Source organism: Sinohyriopsis cumingii, chromosome 11 (assembly GCF_028554795.1).
Source record: "Sinohyriopsis cumingii isolate HCF-2022 chromosome 11, ASM2855479v2, whole genome shotgun sequence".
In the NCBI taxonomy this organism is placed as follows: Eukaryota; Metazoa; Mollusca; class Bivalvia; order Unionida; family Unionidae; genus Sinohyriopsis; species Sinohyriopsis cumingii.
The window spans coordinates 4,711,753-4,728,270 of NC_142971.1; the positions used below are offsets into that span (position 1 = coordinate 4,711,753).

The 16,518-nt window shown below is 34.7% G+C and overlaps 1 protein-coding gene across 2 annotated transcripts in view; it reads left to right on the plus strand.

Annotated features, from left to right (window-relative positions):
• Positions 1–16,518, plus strand: part of LOC149787544 (synapsin-like) — a 406,386-nt gene that overhangs the window by 97,151 nt on the left and 292,717 nt on the right. For both annotated transcript variants that reach the window (XM_089973694.1, XM_089973695.1), the window contains exon 2: positions 10,317–10,773. In XM_089973694.1, coding sequence (XP_089829820.1) covers positions 10,529–10,773 — 245 coding nt within the window. In that variant the 5' untranslated portion in view covers positions 10,317–10,528. The remainder of the gene's footprint in view (positions 1–10,316; positions 10,774–16,518) is intronic.

Genomic DNA, 16,518 nt, shown 5'->3' on the forward strand with positions numbered 1-16,518 from the left:
TTACACACACACACACACACACACACACACACACACACACACACACACACACACACACACACACACACACACACACACACACACACACACACACACACACACACACACACACACACACACACACACACACACACACACACACACACACACACACACACACACACACACACACACACACACACACACACACACACACACAGAAGACCTCATGGAAGATTGGTTAGTTGACCAAATTAGCTTCTTATGAAGTTATTATTATTATTATTAATATTATTATTATTATTATTATTTGATTACTTGCAGAACAATTTATAAAACTTTATACCAAGGTAGAATTCTGAATTTTGCCGGGAAGAAATCTGCAGTCTGAGTCACTGCTTTTAATTTTGATATGGAAAAAGTACAGTGCAAGAAAAATTGTCTTTACTGTCAACTTCCCATGTCTAGCCAAGGACATGTTTCTTCGGTTCATTTATTCTGATGTTGTTAGCCTGAGTACACTTGATGGTTTTATCCAAACATTTTCACCATTGGATATTGTAACCATCCAATGATGCACCACTCCAGTTGTTGATAATTTGTAGTATTCTTATTCATTCAAAGACCATCATCAATCAAAAATTATTTATATTTTTATGTATCAAAGTTGGTGGAGTACCTAATTATAAAAATAATAATTGATTTAACAATGACTCCTAAGCTTTAAGCATGCATGGGACTAAAGGGAGACACTTCAGCTGTTTTTTTGTAAGCATGCATGGGATGCAAGGGAGACAGTTAAACTTTTTATTACATGAATATAGAGCCAGTTTATTCGACTTATTTTCCCAAATTTTGTTTGATGGCCTTTATTATTATTCATTATTTTATAGATCTTCAGACCTTGAAAGAAAATGGAGGGTCTTGCACAAGTGCTCATTTCAAATGAAATTTGTGAAACTGAGGGAATGATTTCCAATTACAGACTTTAGTATATTAAGTATATTTAAACATATGTTTACAAAAATACTACATTTTATATTACAAGTAAAACCAAGTCAGTAATGAAATTCCAAGAAAAGTTGTGTGTATTTGGAAAAAATATTGAATGCATATAATTAATTGTGTCATTCATTGTATTTTATGAGTTGGCACTAATGGCAGTGAGTTCTATATAGCAGCTATGTATAGTCAAAGAACCAAGTATTATAATTTTGCCATTCTTTGTGAATAAATTTATAAATATTATATGGATAAATCATCTGGGTCTTAAGATAAATGGACTGTATTATTAATAATTGTCTTTGTATTACCTAATATGGAATAATGATTGAATATGAATGTCTTGATGGATGTTTCAGTGTCTTACATTGTCCATTTATTTTTGTAGCATGATTCCGAAAACATAATTTACACTGTATTTAAAAAAATAACTTTCTTGTGTACAATTGTACAGACTGGCCCAAAAATATAATATACACTGTATTTAGAAAAATTGCTTTCTTGTGCACAATTTTACAGACTGGCCCAAAAATATAATTTGCTGAATGATTACTTTATAGGCTGCTGCAATAGTGAACTCCATGATGTCTGGCATGTTTATCCCTGTTTATCCCTGGTACCTCAAGATTTCAGAATAATTTAAAATCTGATGTTAAAAGTTTACTCAAATGCTTAAATATTTCAAATCCATTTTTATCAGTGGTTCAAATTATCTGTATTGGAAAATTTAAAAAATATAGTAATAGAGCCATTAACCACCTTGGCCTTGGCTTCTTTATGTAATGTGTGATCTGCCATCTTTAGCTGGTAAAATATTCAAACTAGAACTACTTCCATGCTCGCATTGGCAAATCCCCATGTTTTGAATATTATATATCCTTTCCTCCCCACTAACCCCTCTCCCGTAATCCTTCACCAAACCATTTTTGGATCATGACCTAGTGACCCAGTGATCATTAACCCAAAATTGGTTAAACATATTATGTTTCCACCTGCTGTGACAACATGTATAAAATTTGTCAAAATATATATTTGAAATTGACACTGTAATTGCCCATAATTACCCTATGGGCAATCTAAGTGTCTAGTTTAGTGAATTCCCACCCAGTGATTCAGAAGATAGATTCACAAACAGACTGACAGGCAAACATATGAGAGGAAAGTATGATAGTGACCTACTAGGAATAAAAAGGCCAAAAGCACATTAAAAAAAAGTGTTTTGATGTTGTTCTCTTTCTTTGTATTTTCATTTTTTGTTTGCATTTTCTTTATAGTGTGTGGATAAAGTCAGCAGAGCAACTTAATAATCAGGTTTCCATTGAGAATGTCATCTTTGCATGATAACTTTACTTGGAATGTTTGGATCACATTCCATTAGGAATATACTTTCTCTGCTACCTCTAAATATATAAAAAGGGAAGTAACTCTTACCCATTGCTATTGCATAGATTTACAATTTTTGAGCCGAAAAACCAGTCTGTATGATGTGAATGCATCCTTTCATAGAGTGGAGAATTGTCAGTGTGATGCAATCCACTTATTCATCTCAAATGGTCGATGTACAGAACAGACATCATTTTCATTAGGACACAAGGCTTTATGAACATTATGCCTAGAGTGTCACTTGAGAAAATTTGCTTGTAGCGAAGGTTTGCTGTGTTAACAGTTCGTACTTTTCAATATGCATCTAAGGTACATTGTTAAGTCCTTGTCTTAAAGGAATAACAGCAGAACTTGCCTAGCATACAGGCCATAATATTCCTGTCTAGAAAGTATATTATTAGATTGACATAACCACCAATAAACTTTGTTAATTTTGTTTTGTTTTCTTCAAGACATTGTATATTAATAATTGTTTGCACTTTCACTTCACATTATTATTGCATGTGTGTCTTCATTTTTCCTCAATAAAAGGTGCAATGGGTACATCTTGTGTTACTAAAGGAAAAAGGCTTGTAAATTCTAAATTGTCAATCAGTTGTTTTCCTCATGGATGCACTTAGGATGTACTTAGCATGCACTGCATACAACTAGATGAGTTTACGCATGACATTAAAACATATTGTCATTATTTAATTTTAGAATAATGTCAGGACAGTCTGTGGGGCCACAAGAACAGCCCTTGGGACATTCGCTCAGACTGGATCAATTGTTTCAAGAGTAAATGAAAAGTGGATTTGCTCTGGTCATTGACATGTGGATGATTCAAGAGTAAATGAAAAGTGGATTTGCTCTGGACATTGACATATGGATGATTCAAGAGTAAATGAAAAGTGGATTTGCTCTGGTCATTGACATGTAGATGATTCAAGAGTAAATGAAAAGTGGATTTGCTCTGGTCATTGACATGTGGATGATTCAAGAGTAAATGAAAAGTGGATTTGCTCTGGTCATTGACATGTGGATGATTCAAGAGTAAATGAAAAGTGGATTTGCTCTGGTCATTGACATGTGGATGATTCAAGAGTAAATGAAAAGTGGATTTGCTCTGGTCATTGACATGTGGATGATTCAAGAGTAAATGAAAAGTGGATTTGCTCTGGTCATTGACATGTAGATGATTCAAGAGTAAATGAAAAGTGGATTTGCTCTGGTCATTGACATGTGGATGATTCAAGAGTAAATGAAAAGTGGATTTGCTCTGGTCATTTTCATGTGGATGATTCAAGAGTAAATGAAAAGTGGATTTGCTCTGGTCATTGACATGTGGATGATTCAAGAGTAAATGAAAAGTGGATTTGCTCTGGTCATTGACATGTGGATGATTCAAGAGTACATGAAAACTGGATTTGTTCCGGTCATTGACATGTGGGTGATTCAAGAGTAAATGAAAAGTGGATTTGTTCTGGTCATTGACATGTGGATGATTCAAGAGTAAATGAAAAGTGGATTTGCTCTGGTCATTTTCATGTGGATGATTCAAGAGTAAATGAAAAGTGGATTTGCTCTGGTCATTGACATATGGATGATTCAAGAGTAAATGAAAAGTGGATTTGCTCTGGTCATTTTCATGTGGTTGATTCAAGAGTACATGAAAAGTGGATTTGCTCTGGTCATTGACATGTGGATGATTCAAGAGTAAATGAAAAGTGGATTTGCTCTGGTCATTTTCATGTCGATGATTCAAGAGTAAATGAAAAGTGGATTTGCTCTGGTCATTTTCATGTGGATGATTCAAGAGTACATGAAAAGTGGATTTGCTCTGGTCATTGACATGTGGATGATTCAAGAGTAAATGAAAAGTGGATTTGCTCTGGTCATTTTCATGTCGATGATTCAAGAGTAAATGAAAAGTGGATTTGCTCTGGTCATTGACATGTGGATGATTCAAGAGTAAATGAAAAGTGGATTTGCTCTGGTCATTGACATGTGGATGATTCAAGAGTAAATGAAAAGTGGATTTGCTCTGGTCAAGAGTAAATGAAAAGTGGATTTGCTCTGGTCATTGACATGTGGATGATTCAAGAGTAAACGAAAAGTGGATTTGCTCTGGTCATTGACATGTGGATGATTCAAGAGTAAATGAAAAGTGGATTTGCTCTGGTCATTGACATGTGGATGATTCAAGAGTAAATGAAAAGTGGATTTGCTCTGGTCATTGACATGTGGATGATTCAAGAGTACATGAAAAGTGGATTTGCTCTGGTCATTGACATGTGGATGATTCAAGAGTAAATGAAAAGTGGATTTGTTCTGGTCATTGACATGTGGATGATTCAAGTGAAGGCTCTTCATGTTAACCTCTTGAAAATGAAAGCTTTCCACACTTGGGTATCCATGGAAACACAGTCCTGGTTATGTCATACAGTTTAGTTGTGGTGATTTACCTCTGCAGAATGGGAGAACAATCACCAGACCTTTGTCTTATGATATGAAAATACCTTCATGGGTACTAACAATATCAGTCTTATGATATGAAAATACCTTATGGGTACTAACAATATCAGTCTTATGATATGGAAATACCTTCATGGGTACTAACAATATCAGTCTTATGATATTAAAATACCTTCTAGGGTACTAACAATATCAGTCTTATGATATGAAAATACCTTATGGGTAGTAACAATATCAGTCTTATGATATTAAAATACCTTCATGGGTACTAACAATATCAGTCTTATGATATGAAAATACCTTATGGGTACTAACAATATCAGATGATATCCAAGTCCAACACATTCCTGGCCACCTCAATATCCTTGCCAACTTGTTATCAAGGAATGGACAACTGCTTCATATAGAGTCATTCCTCCAGGAGCCTTCCATTGGGTTTGTGCCTTTTGGTGACCATCCAGTGCATGACCTTTGTGTCTTTTGGGGACCATCCAGTGCATGACCTTTCCCTTTTTTATCCCTCACCAGAGAAGCCATTAGTTCTTTTTCAGTTACCTGGGAGTTAATTTGAGCATACACCTTTCCTCCCTCAGTTTTGATTATGAAGATAATTAGGAAATGAGGGACACAGACTGCAAATAGATCTGATTGCCCCACTAAGATGAAACATCCTCGATTAATGATCTGCTTGATTTATTGACAGATGTACTGAGAAAAATCATAGTGACACCCACTCTGCTCAAGCAGTCAAGATTGCCATGTCCAGAGACGCCTGGCTCCAGACAGAAAGGAGTTAATTGTAGAAGGGATCCCAACACCTGAAGATCTCACACTTTGAGGACATATGAGGGGAAATGGTGTGTTGTCAATGACTGATGTCACACCACTCTTAGCACTCCCATTCCCCATTGGCAGATTTGTTTCTCTTTCTCTTTGAATTCAAGAAGTTAGCCCCTATCACAACCAAGATAACTGTTCCATGATCTCAAAAACGTTCAGACTTCATGGAAGAGACACTGTTAGCCACAACAAGGGTGTCTACGAGTTGTGGTACAATTTAGCATATCCAGACCAGGCTCACTCACATTATTCCCAAATTGAATATCTCTTTGGTTTTCACATGGTCAGACTCATCCAAGTTTGAACCACTGTCTTCCCACTTCATTGAAGTGGCTATCATAACAGTACCTGCAATTTATCATGATGCAAACTTAAGCATGCAGAGTGAGTGTGCTACATATGATATCTGTAGATTTGAACCATATGCAGTTCAATTCTGACATTTCAGTGGTTCTAATGACACAACCTGGTTTCCTTTCAAAGAATAAGTTGCCATCACTAGTCAACCAACAAATAACAAGTTGATCCATCTCCTTCATTGATTGCCATCACTAGTCAACCAACAAATAACGAGTTGATTCATCTCCTTCATTGATCCATCAAGAGAATCAATGCTACAGAACACCATATATTGCCCTGAGATGCTACCTGAGATGCAAGGATAATATCTACATTAACTGATAAAAGATTATTCAATTACTGAAGGCAGGAATGTAAGACATAACCCTACATATGCTGGCCACTTGCTTAAAGTGAGTTATTAAATCAGCATACTCGAAATCTCACAGGATCAGGTATACCAATGATCAGAATACTCTGAAATCTCAGGATCAGGTACACCAATGATCAGCATACTCTGAAATCTCACAGGATCAGGTACACCAATGATCAGCATACTCTGAAATCTCACAGGATCAGGTACACCAATGATCAGCATCCTCTAAATCTCACATGATCAGTACACCAATGATCAGCATACTCTGAAATCTCACAGGATCAGGTACACCAATGATCAGCATACTCTGAAATCTCACAGGATCAGGTACACCAATGATCAGCATACTCTGAAATCTCACAGGATCAGGTACACCAATGATCAGCATACTCTGAAATCTCACAGGATCAGGTACACCAATGATCAGCATACTCTGAAATCTCACAGGATCAGGTACACCAATGATCAGCATCCTCTAAATCTCACATGATCAGTACACCAGTGATCAGCATACTCTGAAATCTCACAGGATCAGGTACACCAATGATCAGCATACTCTGAAATCTCACAGGATCAGGTACACCAATGATCAGCATACTCTGAAATCTCACAGGATCAGGTACACCAATGATCAGCATACTCTGAAATCTCACAGGATCAGGTACACCAATGATCAGCATACTCTGAAATCTCACAGGATCAGGTACACCAATAATCAGCATACTCGAAATCTCACAGGATCAGGAACACCAATGATCAGCATACTCTGAAATCTCACAGGATCAGGTACACCAATGATCAGCATCCTCTAAATCTCACATGATCAGTACACCAATGATCAGCATACTCTGAAATCTCACAGGATCAGGTACACCAATGATCAGCATACTCTGAAATCTCACAGGATCAGGTACACCAATGATCAGCATACTCTGAAATCTCACAGGATCAGGTACACCAATGATCAGCATACTCTGAAATCTCACAGGATCAGGTACACCAATGATCAGCATACTCTGAAATCTCACAGGATCAGGTACACCAATAATCAGCATACTCAAAATCTCACAGGATCAGGAACACCAATGATCAGCATACTCTGAAATCTCACAGGATCAGGTACACCAATGATCAGCATACTCGAAATCTCACAGGATCAGGAACACCAATGACAGTTTCAGCTCATGATATATGAGCCACTACATGGCCATGAACATAATGTCTCAGTCTGGGATATAGTTGATTCAGATGACTGGCACATATAGTCTACTTTCTCTTTCTTTAATTTGCATGACATGGCCTCACTAAGGAGGTTAGCTCAGTACAGACAGTAACAACGTCATGAAAGCATAACCTTAGACCAAGGCATCACCAGGCAAACTTTTGGTGGTGAGACAATAATCAAGTGTTGAATCCCACTGGGATCTCCCATGTACGTGTATAAACTAATTGTTTCTTGTTGTACTGACTAACATTAATTCATCCTTTTAGTAGAGCAGTCATGCTCCTACTGGGTGACACAGGTAGCATGTATGCACAGGTAAACGTAGAATGCTCAGCAATTCCTCCTCCTCTTACCTATTCTTCTGATGCAATATGATCAGGTAATGTAAGCAAACTTTTTAGTAAACTGTGTTTTCTGATAATAGTGGCCCCAGGTGGCCAAGTGATCTCAAGTGCTTGCCTTTACTGAGCACTGCCATCTCACCTCTATTTAGGTGGGTACATTGTCTCAGGCTCAGCCAATGTAGGTATATTGGAGAGCTTGCCATTTGCTTAACGTGGGTCACTTGTTCTTACTAGGATTTTCCCAAGTTCTTCCTCCGCCATTTATACTGACCATCATGTAGCTGATCCTGTGATGAAAATCTGGCATTAACTCATTAACCCCTGGCACCTTGTTTATGCGTTAGGAGGTAGTAGCCTACTTCTGAGCTCTATAGCATCAAGGTTATTTAAGATACACTAAAGTGAGTGGTTATATAGAAAGGTAGACAGATGTAGCCCTACAATGATACCAAATAATCTGGACTTTATAGTTTGTAGAAAGGGGAGTTAACATGTAAGAGTTGCTTACCTTCATCTATTTGAAATAGGAGGATGTTTGTCATCTTTCCATGAGAGCTAGATTAGGAGGTAGCAAAGAAAGTTATCTCTAACGTAATGTGATCAGGTAAGTATTATCAGAAAGACATAATTTACTTTAAAAATTTGCTTTCCAAATTTGGTTGGTTTATATATATATATATATAAAACCATGAATAAATTTGATTTCCAGCAGTCCATGACATCATTCATAAGATTTATGTCCCTTTATTACCCATCCTTCTGACATCCATTTCTGCCATATAACTTTACCAAGGATTGTTTAATTTTGATTAAATATGTCTTGGAGTTTTATATATTGTTCTAAATTCTATAGATAAGCAATTCTTTCTATGAATAATCATGGCAGTTTGTATAATTGCTTTGTTTTATTGATTTAGATGTACTGAATCATACCAGTATAGGCTTTAGTGTAGAAGAAAAACAGTCCTTTAAAGATATTGATCACAGATTTATACTACTGATTTCAGACTGTATATAACTTGCATGTAATCCTGTCTGATTAAAATCGAAATCTTCCAGTGTGTTATATGTTAGAAATGTTTTCATAGCAAGTTGCAGCTGATATATAATGATTAAGTAACGTGTAGATAAAAAAAATATGAATCCATTTCAGTCATTAGTACATGCATGAGACTTTTGATCAATCTTCACGTATGGTTAAAAAAAAACAAAGGTATCAAATAAAAGCATCTCAGATTAGAGCACAAGAAAGAACTCTGAAAATATCTCACAATAATTTGTTACCAAACCTGACAGATCAGTGCTTGGAAATTGTCGTGCCTTTCACTTGTTTGTATATATTTAATGCAGTTGTGATATACCTTCAAGATATTTTCATTTTCTTTGAAGAGGTGGTGCATGTTCAGTTTTGATAGATGCTCAAAAGTCAGACACAGATAGAAAGTAGTTCAGAGTTCAAAGCATTCTTTTCCTCCTAACATCAACACAAAATGCTACATACAGTTTGATTTTGCATCCAAATTGGTACAGTACAGATTAGATACATACGGTTTGATTTTGCATCCAAACTGGTACAGTACAGATTAGATACATATTAATATAGATGTACCAGGACTTCATTTTCTAAAAGTATCTACTTAAGTAGTAATGGTAAATTTGACAATTCACAAACTATGGACATAATTAGATTTCTACATTTCATTGCACTGCTACACTATTGAAATAAAAAATGTATCACTTTTACTATCCTGGAAATGTATATTTCATATATGTCATAAAGCTTGGTTGTCAAGGAAACACTCTTGTACAGACTGTAAAACTTGACGCAAATGTGGGAAAACTAGAAATTAATATCCCTGAAGCTGTTGGGGATTTTCTTTTTTATATATGTTTTGTAAAATCAGGAAATAGAGGAAGCAAAACTCATTACAATGCTGTTTCAAATATGTATGATATTTGGAAAATTCCCTGAAAAACCCTGGATAAGCAAGATGGTTACATGGCATTGGAAGCCCTAGGGTAAACAAATAGTTCATTTGTCATAGCCTTTTTTGGTATAAGTGACAAAAAGTACACAGAGGAAGATTTCTGAGACAATATGTTGAATTCACAAAAGAGCATCTAAAACAGTCACAATATCAGATTTTCTGCATCCACCTTCAGCCTTAGATTTGACTAAGGCCTTGTCTTCAGGTTCTCCTGGTGAAATGACTTTACACACTGCTTCACCAAAGTACATGGAAAGTTAAGAAAGAGATTGAAAGGACATGGTCAAAGCAGAGAAAGTCAAATGAAAAGGGTAAATCTGTATTCTATAACCAAAAGAAATAATATTTCATAATTTACTTATTTTTTACTTTTAATTCCATTGCAGATGTTTCTGATGCCTTGTTTGTGATGGTGGAAATGGACTGGTGTACATTATCTCAGAGTGGGCAGTTAATGGGTTGATACTGGTGCTTGCTTGTTGCCTTTGTGTGCTACTTTGTCCAGATACATATTTATCATCATCTTCTCCTCGAGTGTGACACATAATCTGCCAAAATTACGTCCTTTTCAAGCTTTCGGGAGAGTTTTGGGAGTGGGATGAATTATTTACGACGAAGGTTCAGCTCAGGGGACCTTCAAGGGGAGCTGAAGGAAGAGAATGCACTTCCTTCGACAAAAGTTCTCAACTTTAAGAAAGGCCCATCACCTAGTGCCCCAAGCTCTCCTTCCAAGATTCCTAATGCTGCTTCTGGACTTGCCAAGGGTTTGTTCACCCAGAAGCCAGCCTACAATAAGGATCGGTGCAAAATCCTACTGGTTATTGATGATCAGCACACAGACTGGTAAGTTTGAACCACTGAGTGTCGTTTGATAATTTTTTGTTAGTCCTACTTGAATTAAAAGGAAATGATAATGCGACAGTTTTTACCCATCATCCATCGTTGTTGTCTGTCCATGAGTACAAGCTTATCACTACTCCTTAAGAACTGGGATGATTCTCTACTCTCACATTCATCCTAGTTAATTCTAAATGAAAATGGGGTCTACAGACATCCAGTATGACCACCACAGTGGCCATCTTGAAGATCATGTTGATGCTACTGCTTTTGAATGAATGGTCATATCAATATGAGGTTTTCACTGAAAAACTTTCTTATGTTGTCTGGTTAGTCCAGAGTAAAAATATGCCATAATGACATCCAATATAGATGCCCCATTAGCCTTCTTGACAGTCCTATTGCTACTTCTGCTGAACAGATGGTTGTATTGACATGGTATTTTCACTAAAAACTTCTTAAATAATGTCTGGGTGGTACTATATACAAATGGTGATGATATGACCACTAACATGATTGATGTGACTATCATTAAAACCTTGTTTTTGTTTCTTTTAAGCAATTTATTGGTTGAAGTGAAATGGGCTTGTTGCTTTAAGACTTTGAATGATGTCTAGTCAGTCCTAAATGAAAATGTTGCCAGTCTAACATACAAATATGGCCACTATGGTGGCTGTCTTGAACATCTTGTTCTTTCCCCAGAAATTTAACTCCATGGTGTTGTTCTTCTGACTTAAGTTGTCAGAACAGAGAGGTCAGCTTAGGCCAGATCAGGAGATTTGCAAAATGTAGTCAGGAGTTTTGACTTAAACTCAGAAGGGTTTTCGTTGACGTGATTTTTAATATGCAAATGGACAAATATGACAAATTTCCTTTTTTATATTAAAAGAATCACATTATTGCATCACATCAAAAGTTTCACAGTAACTTGTCACAGTTCATGCTGTCCCTATAGATAGCACAAGCATTGATAGCCATTCTGAGTAGATCATTGCCTGGATTTTATTTGTGGCAGTTCACATCATTCTAAGCCACAGGCAATGATTTGTTACACTGTGTTAAAGGAACATAACTGATTATCATCTATGGCAGGGTCTCAAACTCAAATTCAGTATACAATTTTAGTGAATGAATGTAACAACAAACATAGTACAGTGAATAGTGGAAAAATTAATTCACTCAATTTTGTGTCAGTTTATTTCATTTACCAATATCCTGTGCTAGTACAATGCTAATTAGCATGATTAGAGTTCATTTTTAATTATGAAATCTACACAAGGTAGAAAAGTACTATCTGCAGGTGTCTTAATTGTCTTCCTTAATTATTTTTTTTTTAAGGACCACTCCAGTGGTCTAGTGGTTAGAGCATCCGCCTCAGATGCAAGAGGTCATGGATTCAAACCACAGCCAAGTCACCAAAGACTTTTAAAAATGGTACTGACAGCTGCCTTGCTAGGTGCTCAGCATTCTTCATGTCTGTGGCATGATGCCCCAGTGCTAGACATCACTATAAACTTGCCACACTGCACACATTGTAGCTATATGACTGAAAAATTGTTAAAACAACATTATTTTTTTATTTAAAAACACAAGCACTTTAATGAAAATGCATTTTCAGTACTTACATATTGTTGTTTGTAACCACTCATAGGCATTTTTACTGGATGTATATAGCTGCTTAAGTAGCTCTTAGGTATTACCTATACATGTATTAAGTAGGTCTTAGATATTAACTATACATGTATTAAGTATGTCTTAGATATTAACTATACATGTATTAAGTAGGTCTTGGGTATTACCTATACATGTATTAAGTAGGTCTTGGGTATTACCTATACATGTATTAAGTAGGTCTTAGATATTACATATACATGTATTAAGTAGGTCTTAGATATTAACTATACATGTATTAAGTACGTCTTGGGTATTACCTATACATGTATTAAGTAGGTCTTAGATATTACATATACATGTATTAAGTAGGTCTTAGATATTACCTATACATGTATTAAGTAGGTCTTAGGTATTACCTATATATGTATAACGTTGGTCTTGGGTATTAACTATACATGTATTAAGTAGGTCTTGGGTATTACCTATACATGTATTAAGTAGGTCTTGGGTATTACCTATACATGTATTAAGTAGGTCTTAGGTATTACCTATATATGTATAAAGTTGGTCTTGGGTATTAACTATACATGTCTTAAGTAGGTCTTAGGTATTACCTATATATGTATAAAGTTGGTCTTGGGTATTACCTATACATGTATTAAGTAGGTCTTGGGTATTACCTATACATGTATTAAGTAGGTCTTAGGTATTACCTATATATGTATAAAGTTGATCTTGGGTATTAACTATACATGTATTAAGTAGGTCTTGGGTATTAATAATACATGTATTAAGTAGGTCTTGGGTATTAATAATACATGTATTAAGTAGGTCTTGGGTATTAATAATACATGTATTAAGTAGGTCTTAGGTATTACCTATATATGTATAAAGTTGGTCTTGGGTATTAACTATACATGTATTAAGTAGGTCTTGGGTATTAATAATACATGTATTAAGTAGATCTTGGGTATTAATAATACATGTATTAAGTAGGTCTTAGGTATTACCTATATATGTATAAAGTTGGTCTTGGGTATTAATAATACATGTATTAAGTAGATCTTGGGTATTACCTATACATGTATTAAGTAGGTATTGGGTATTAATAATACATGTATTAAGTAGGTCTTGGGTATTAATAATACATCTATTAAGTAGGTCTTGGGTATTACCTATACATGTATTAAGTAGGTCTTGGGTATTAACTATACAAGTATTAAGTTGGTCTTGGGTATTACCTATACATGTATTAAGTAGGTCTTGGGTATTACCTATACATGTATTAAGTAGGTCTTGGGTATTAACTATACAAGTATTAAGTTGGTCTTGGGTATTACCTATACATGTATTAAGTAGGTCTTGGGTATTACCTATACATGTATTAAGTAGGTCTTGGGTATTAATAATACATGTATTAAGTAGGTCTTAGGTATTACCTATACATGTATTAAGTAGGTCTTAGGTATTACCTATACATGTATTAAGTAGGTCTTGGGTATTACCTATACATGTATTAAGTAGGTCTTGGGTATTAACTATACATGTATTAAGTAGGTCTTGGGTATTACCTATACATGTATTAAGTAAGTCTTGGGTATTAACTATACATGTATTAAGTAGGTCTTAGGTATTACATATACATGTATTAAGTAGGTCTTAGATATTAACTATACATGTATTAAGTAGGTCTTGGGTATTACCTATACATGTATTAAATAGGTCTTAGGTATTACCTACACATGTATTAAGTAGGTCTTAGGTATTACATATACATGTATTAAGTAGGTCTTGGGTATTAACTATACATGTATTAAGTTCATGAATATATAAATAAACTGACCCACATATGGAGGAATAAGTAATAAATAAATATTGTTATATTAATCAGTCTCCTCTATAACAGTAAACTTTACATACAAGTTTTACAAAGTGGCATGAGGAAAAAAAATTCAGATGTTTACATAGTTTGGTATATACACAAAATAATATATAAAGACAATGTTAGGACACAGAATCGCTATTAGTAGTTCTCAGAGATACTTATATGATGGTGTAGATGCTTGAGTGAATTAATAAATAGGAACATCAAACTGTATTTGCATTTAGACTTGTAAAATTTAATATAAACATGGTGTTGGAAAATTACAGAAGAGAGAAGTAAATTAAATGAATTTTGTATTTTAATATTAACATGGTGTGGGAAAGTGATACAAGAAGGGAGAAGTAAATTAAATGAATCTTGTATTTTAATATTAACATGGTGTGGGAAAGTGATACAAGAAGGGAGAAGTAAATTAAATTAATATTACCAATTTTTGGATTGCATCAAAAATATCTAAAAGATAGCTAGTGATTTCCACATTTCATTTGCCTCAAATATAGTCAAGATAAGTTCCAAGTATATAGCATATATTTCCAAATGTTATACATGCTGTTCATCCCAGTATTCAACAGTACATGTGTGAAAACAAAGCTTGTACATTGAATACCAATTCAACAGTACATGTGTGAAAACAAAGCTTGTACATTGAATACCAATTCAACAGTACATGTGTGAAAACAAAGCTTGTACATGCAATACCAATTCAACAGTACATGTGTGAAAACAAAGCTTGTACATTGAATACCAATTCAACAGTACATGTGTGAAAACAAAGCTTGTACATGCAATACCAATTCAACAGTACATGTGTGAAAACAAAGCTTGTACATGCAATACCAATTCAACAGTACATGTGTGAAAACAAAGCTTGTACATTGAATACCAATTCAACAGTACATGTGTGAAAACAAAGCTTGTACATGCAATACCAATTCAACAGTACATGTGTGAAAACAAAGCTTGTACATTGAATACCAATTCAACAGTACATGTGTAAAAACAAAGCTTGTACATTGAATACCATTTCAACAGTACATGTGTAAAAACAAAGCTTGTACATTAAATACCAATTCAACAGTACATGTGTGAAAACAAAGCTTGTACATGCAATACCAATTCAATACATCAGGTCTTTTTCATAAGATCACTATAAACTTCAATACATGTACACACAAAAACAGTACTCAAAACATTGTGTCAGACAGATTTAAAAATTAATGGTCTTGCATTAAAATGTGAATGCCAATTAGCAAAGCTTTATAATTGATCTTAATAGTGCATAATTTGAGCAAAATCTATTAGTGTATTTCAGGGACCACTTAGATTTACTTGCATTGTTGGTTATATGTTACTCTTATTTAGAAATGTACATTGTAAAATACCATTTGACAGCTTTGATGGATCCATAGATCTTTAGTGACAGCAGATCAAACGTGATATGCTAAAGATGAAAAGTGTGCAAAGTTAAATAGAGATACAAAGCAAACCTGATGTTCACAAAAGTTTATTACTTATTGTTGCGGGTGGAATTATAGCCAGATTATTCCACATTTCTTCCTTTTTGAATGTAATAATATGTAATAAATCTCAGCTCTAGAATTACTGTTATAACCAGACTATTCCCAGTCTCTTCCAGTTTTAATGTAATGTCTAATAGGATCTCACCTCTAGAATTACAATTATAACTAGATTATATCCAATAATTTCTCCCTATTCTAATGTAATAATATGTAATAGGATCTCACCTCTAGAATTACAATTATAACTAGATTATATTCAATAATTTCTCCCTGTTCTAATGTAATAATATGTAATAAGATCTCACCTCTAGAATTTACAATATTATGACTAGATTATATCCAATAATTATGACAAGAGAACTGAAGACTTTAACTCCTGCAGATTGCAACACAACACAAGCAACACACATCAAAATACTATGGTATCAGGACATTTTTTGTTTTCAAAGAGTTTACAAGGACAAGAAATTCACTGGCAGGACTTATTTATATAAAAGTTGATTGTAGCAGTAATGAAATCATGGTAGTCTAGTCTGGGAGGCAATTGCCAATGTAGAATACCAGTTTGTTGATATATAAGAGAGACAATTATCAGAGCAGTTTACTGTGGTGTTGATTGGTATACTGGTCTTGGTATTTATTCCCACTTGGTCACATTCATGCCATAATGCCAGGAAAATCACATTTGTGTATGAGATTACTGCTTTACTTATTTATGTAAGAGCTGATTGT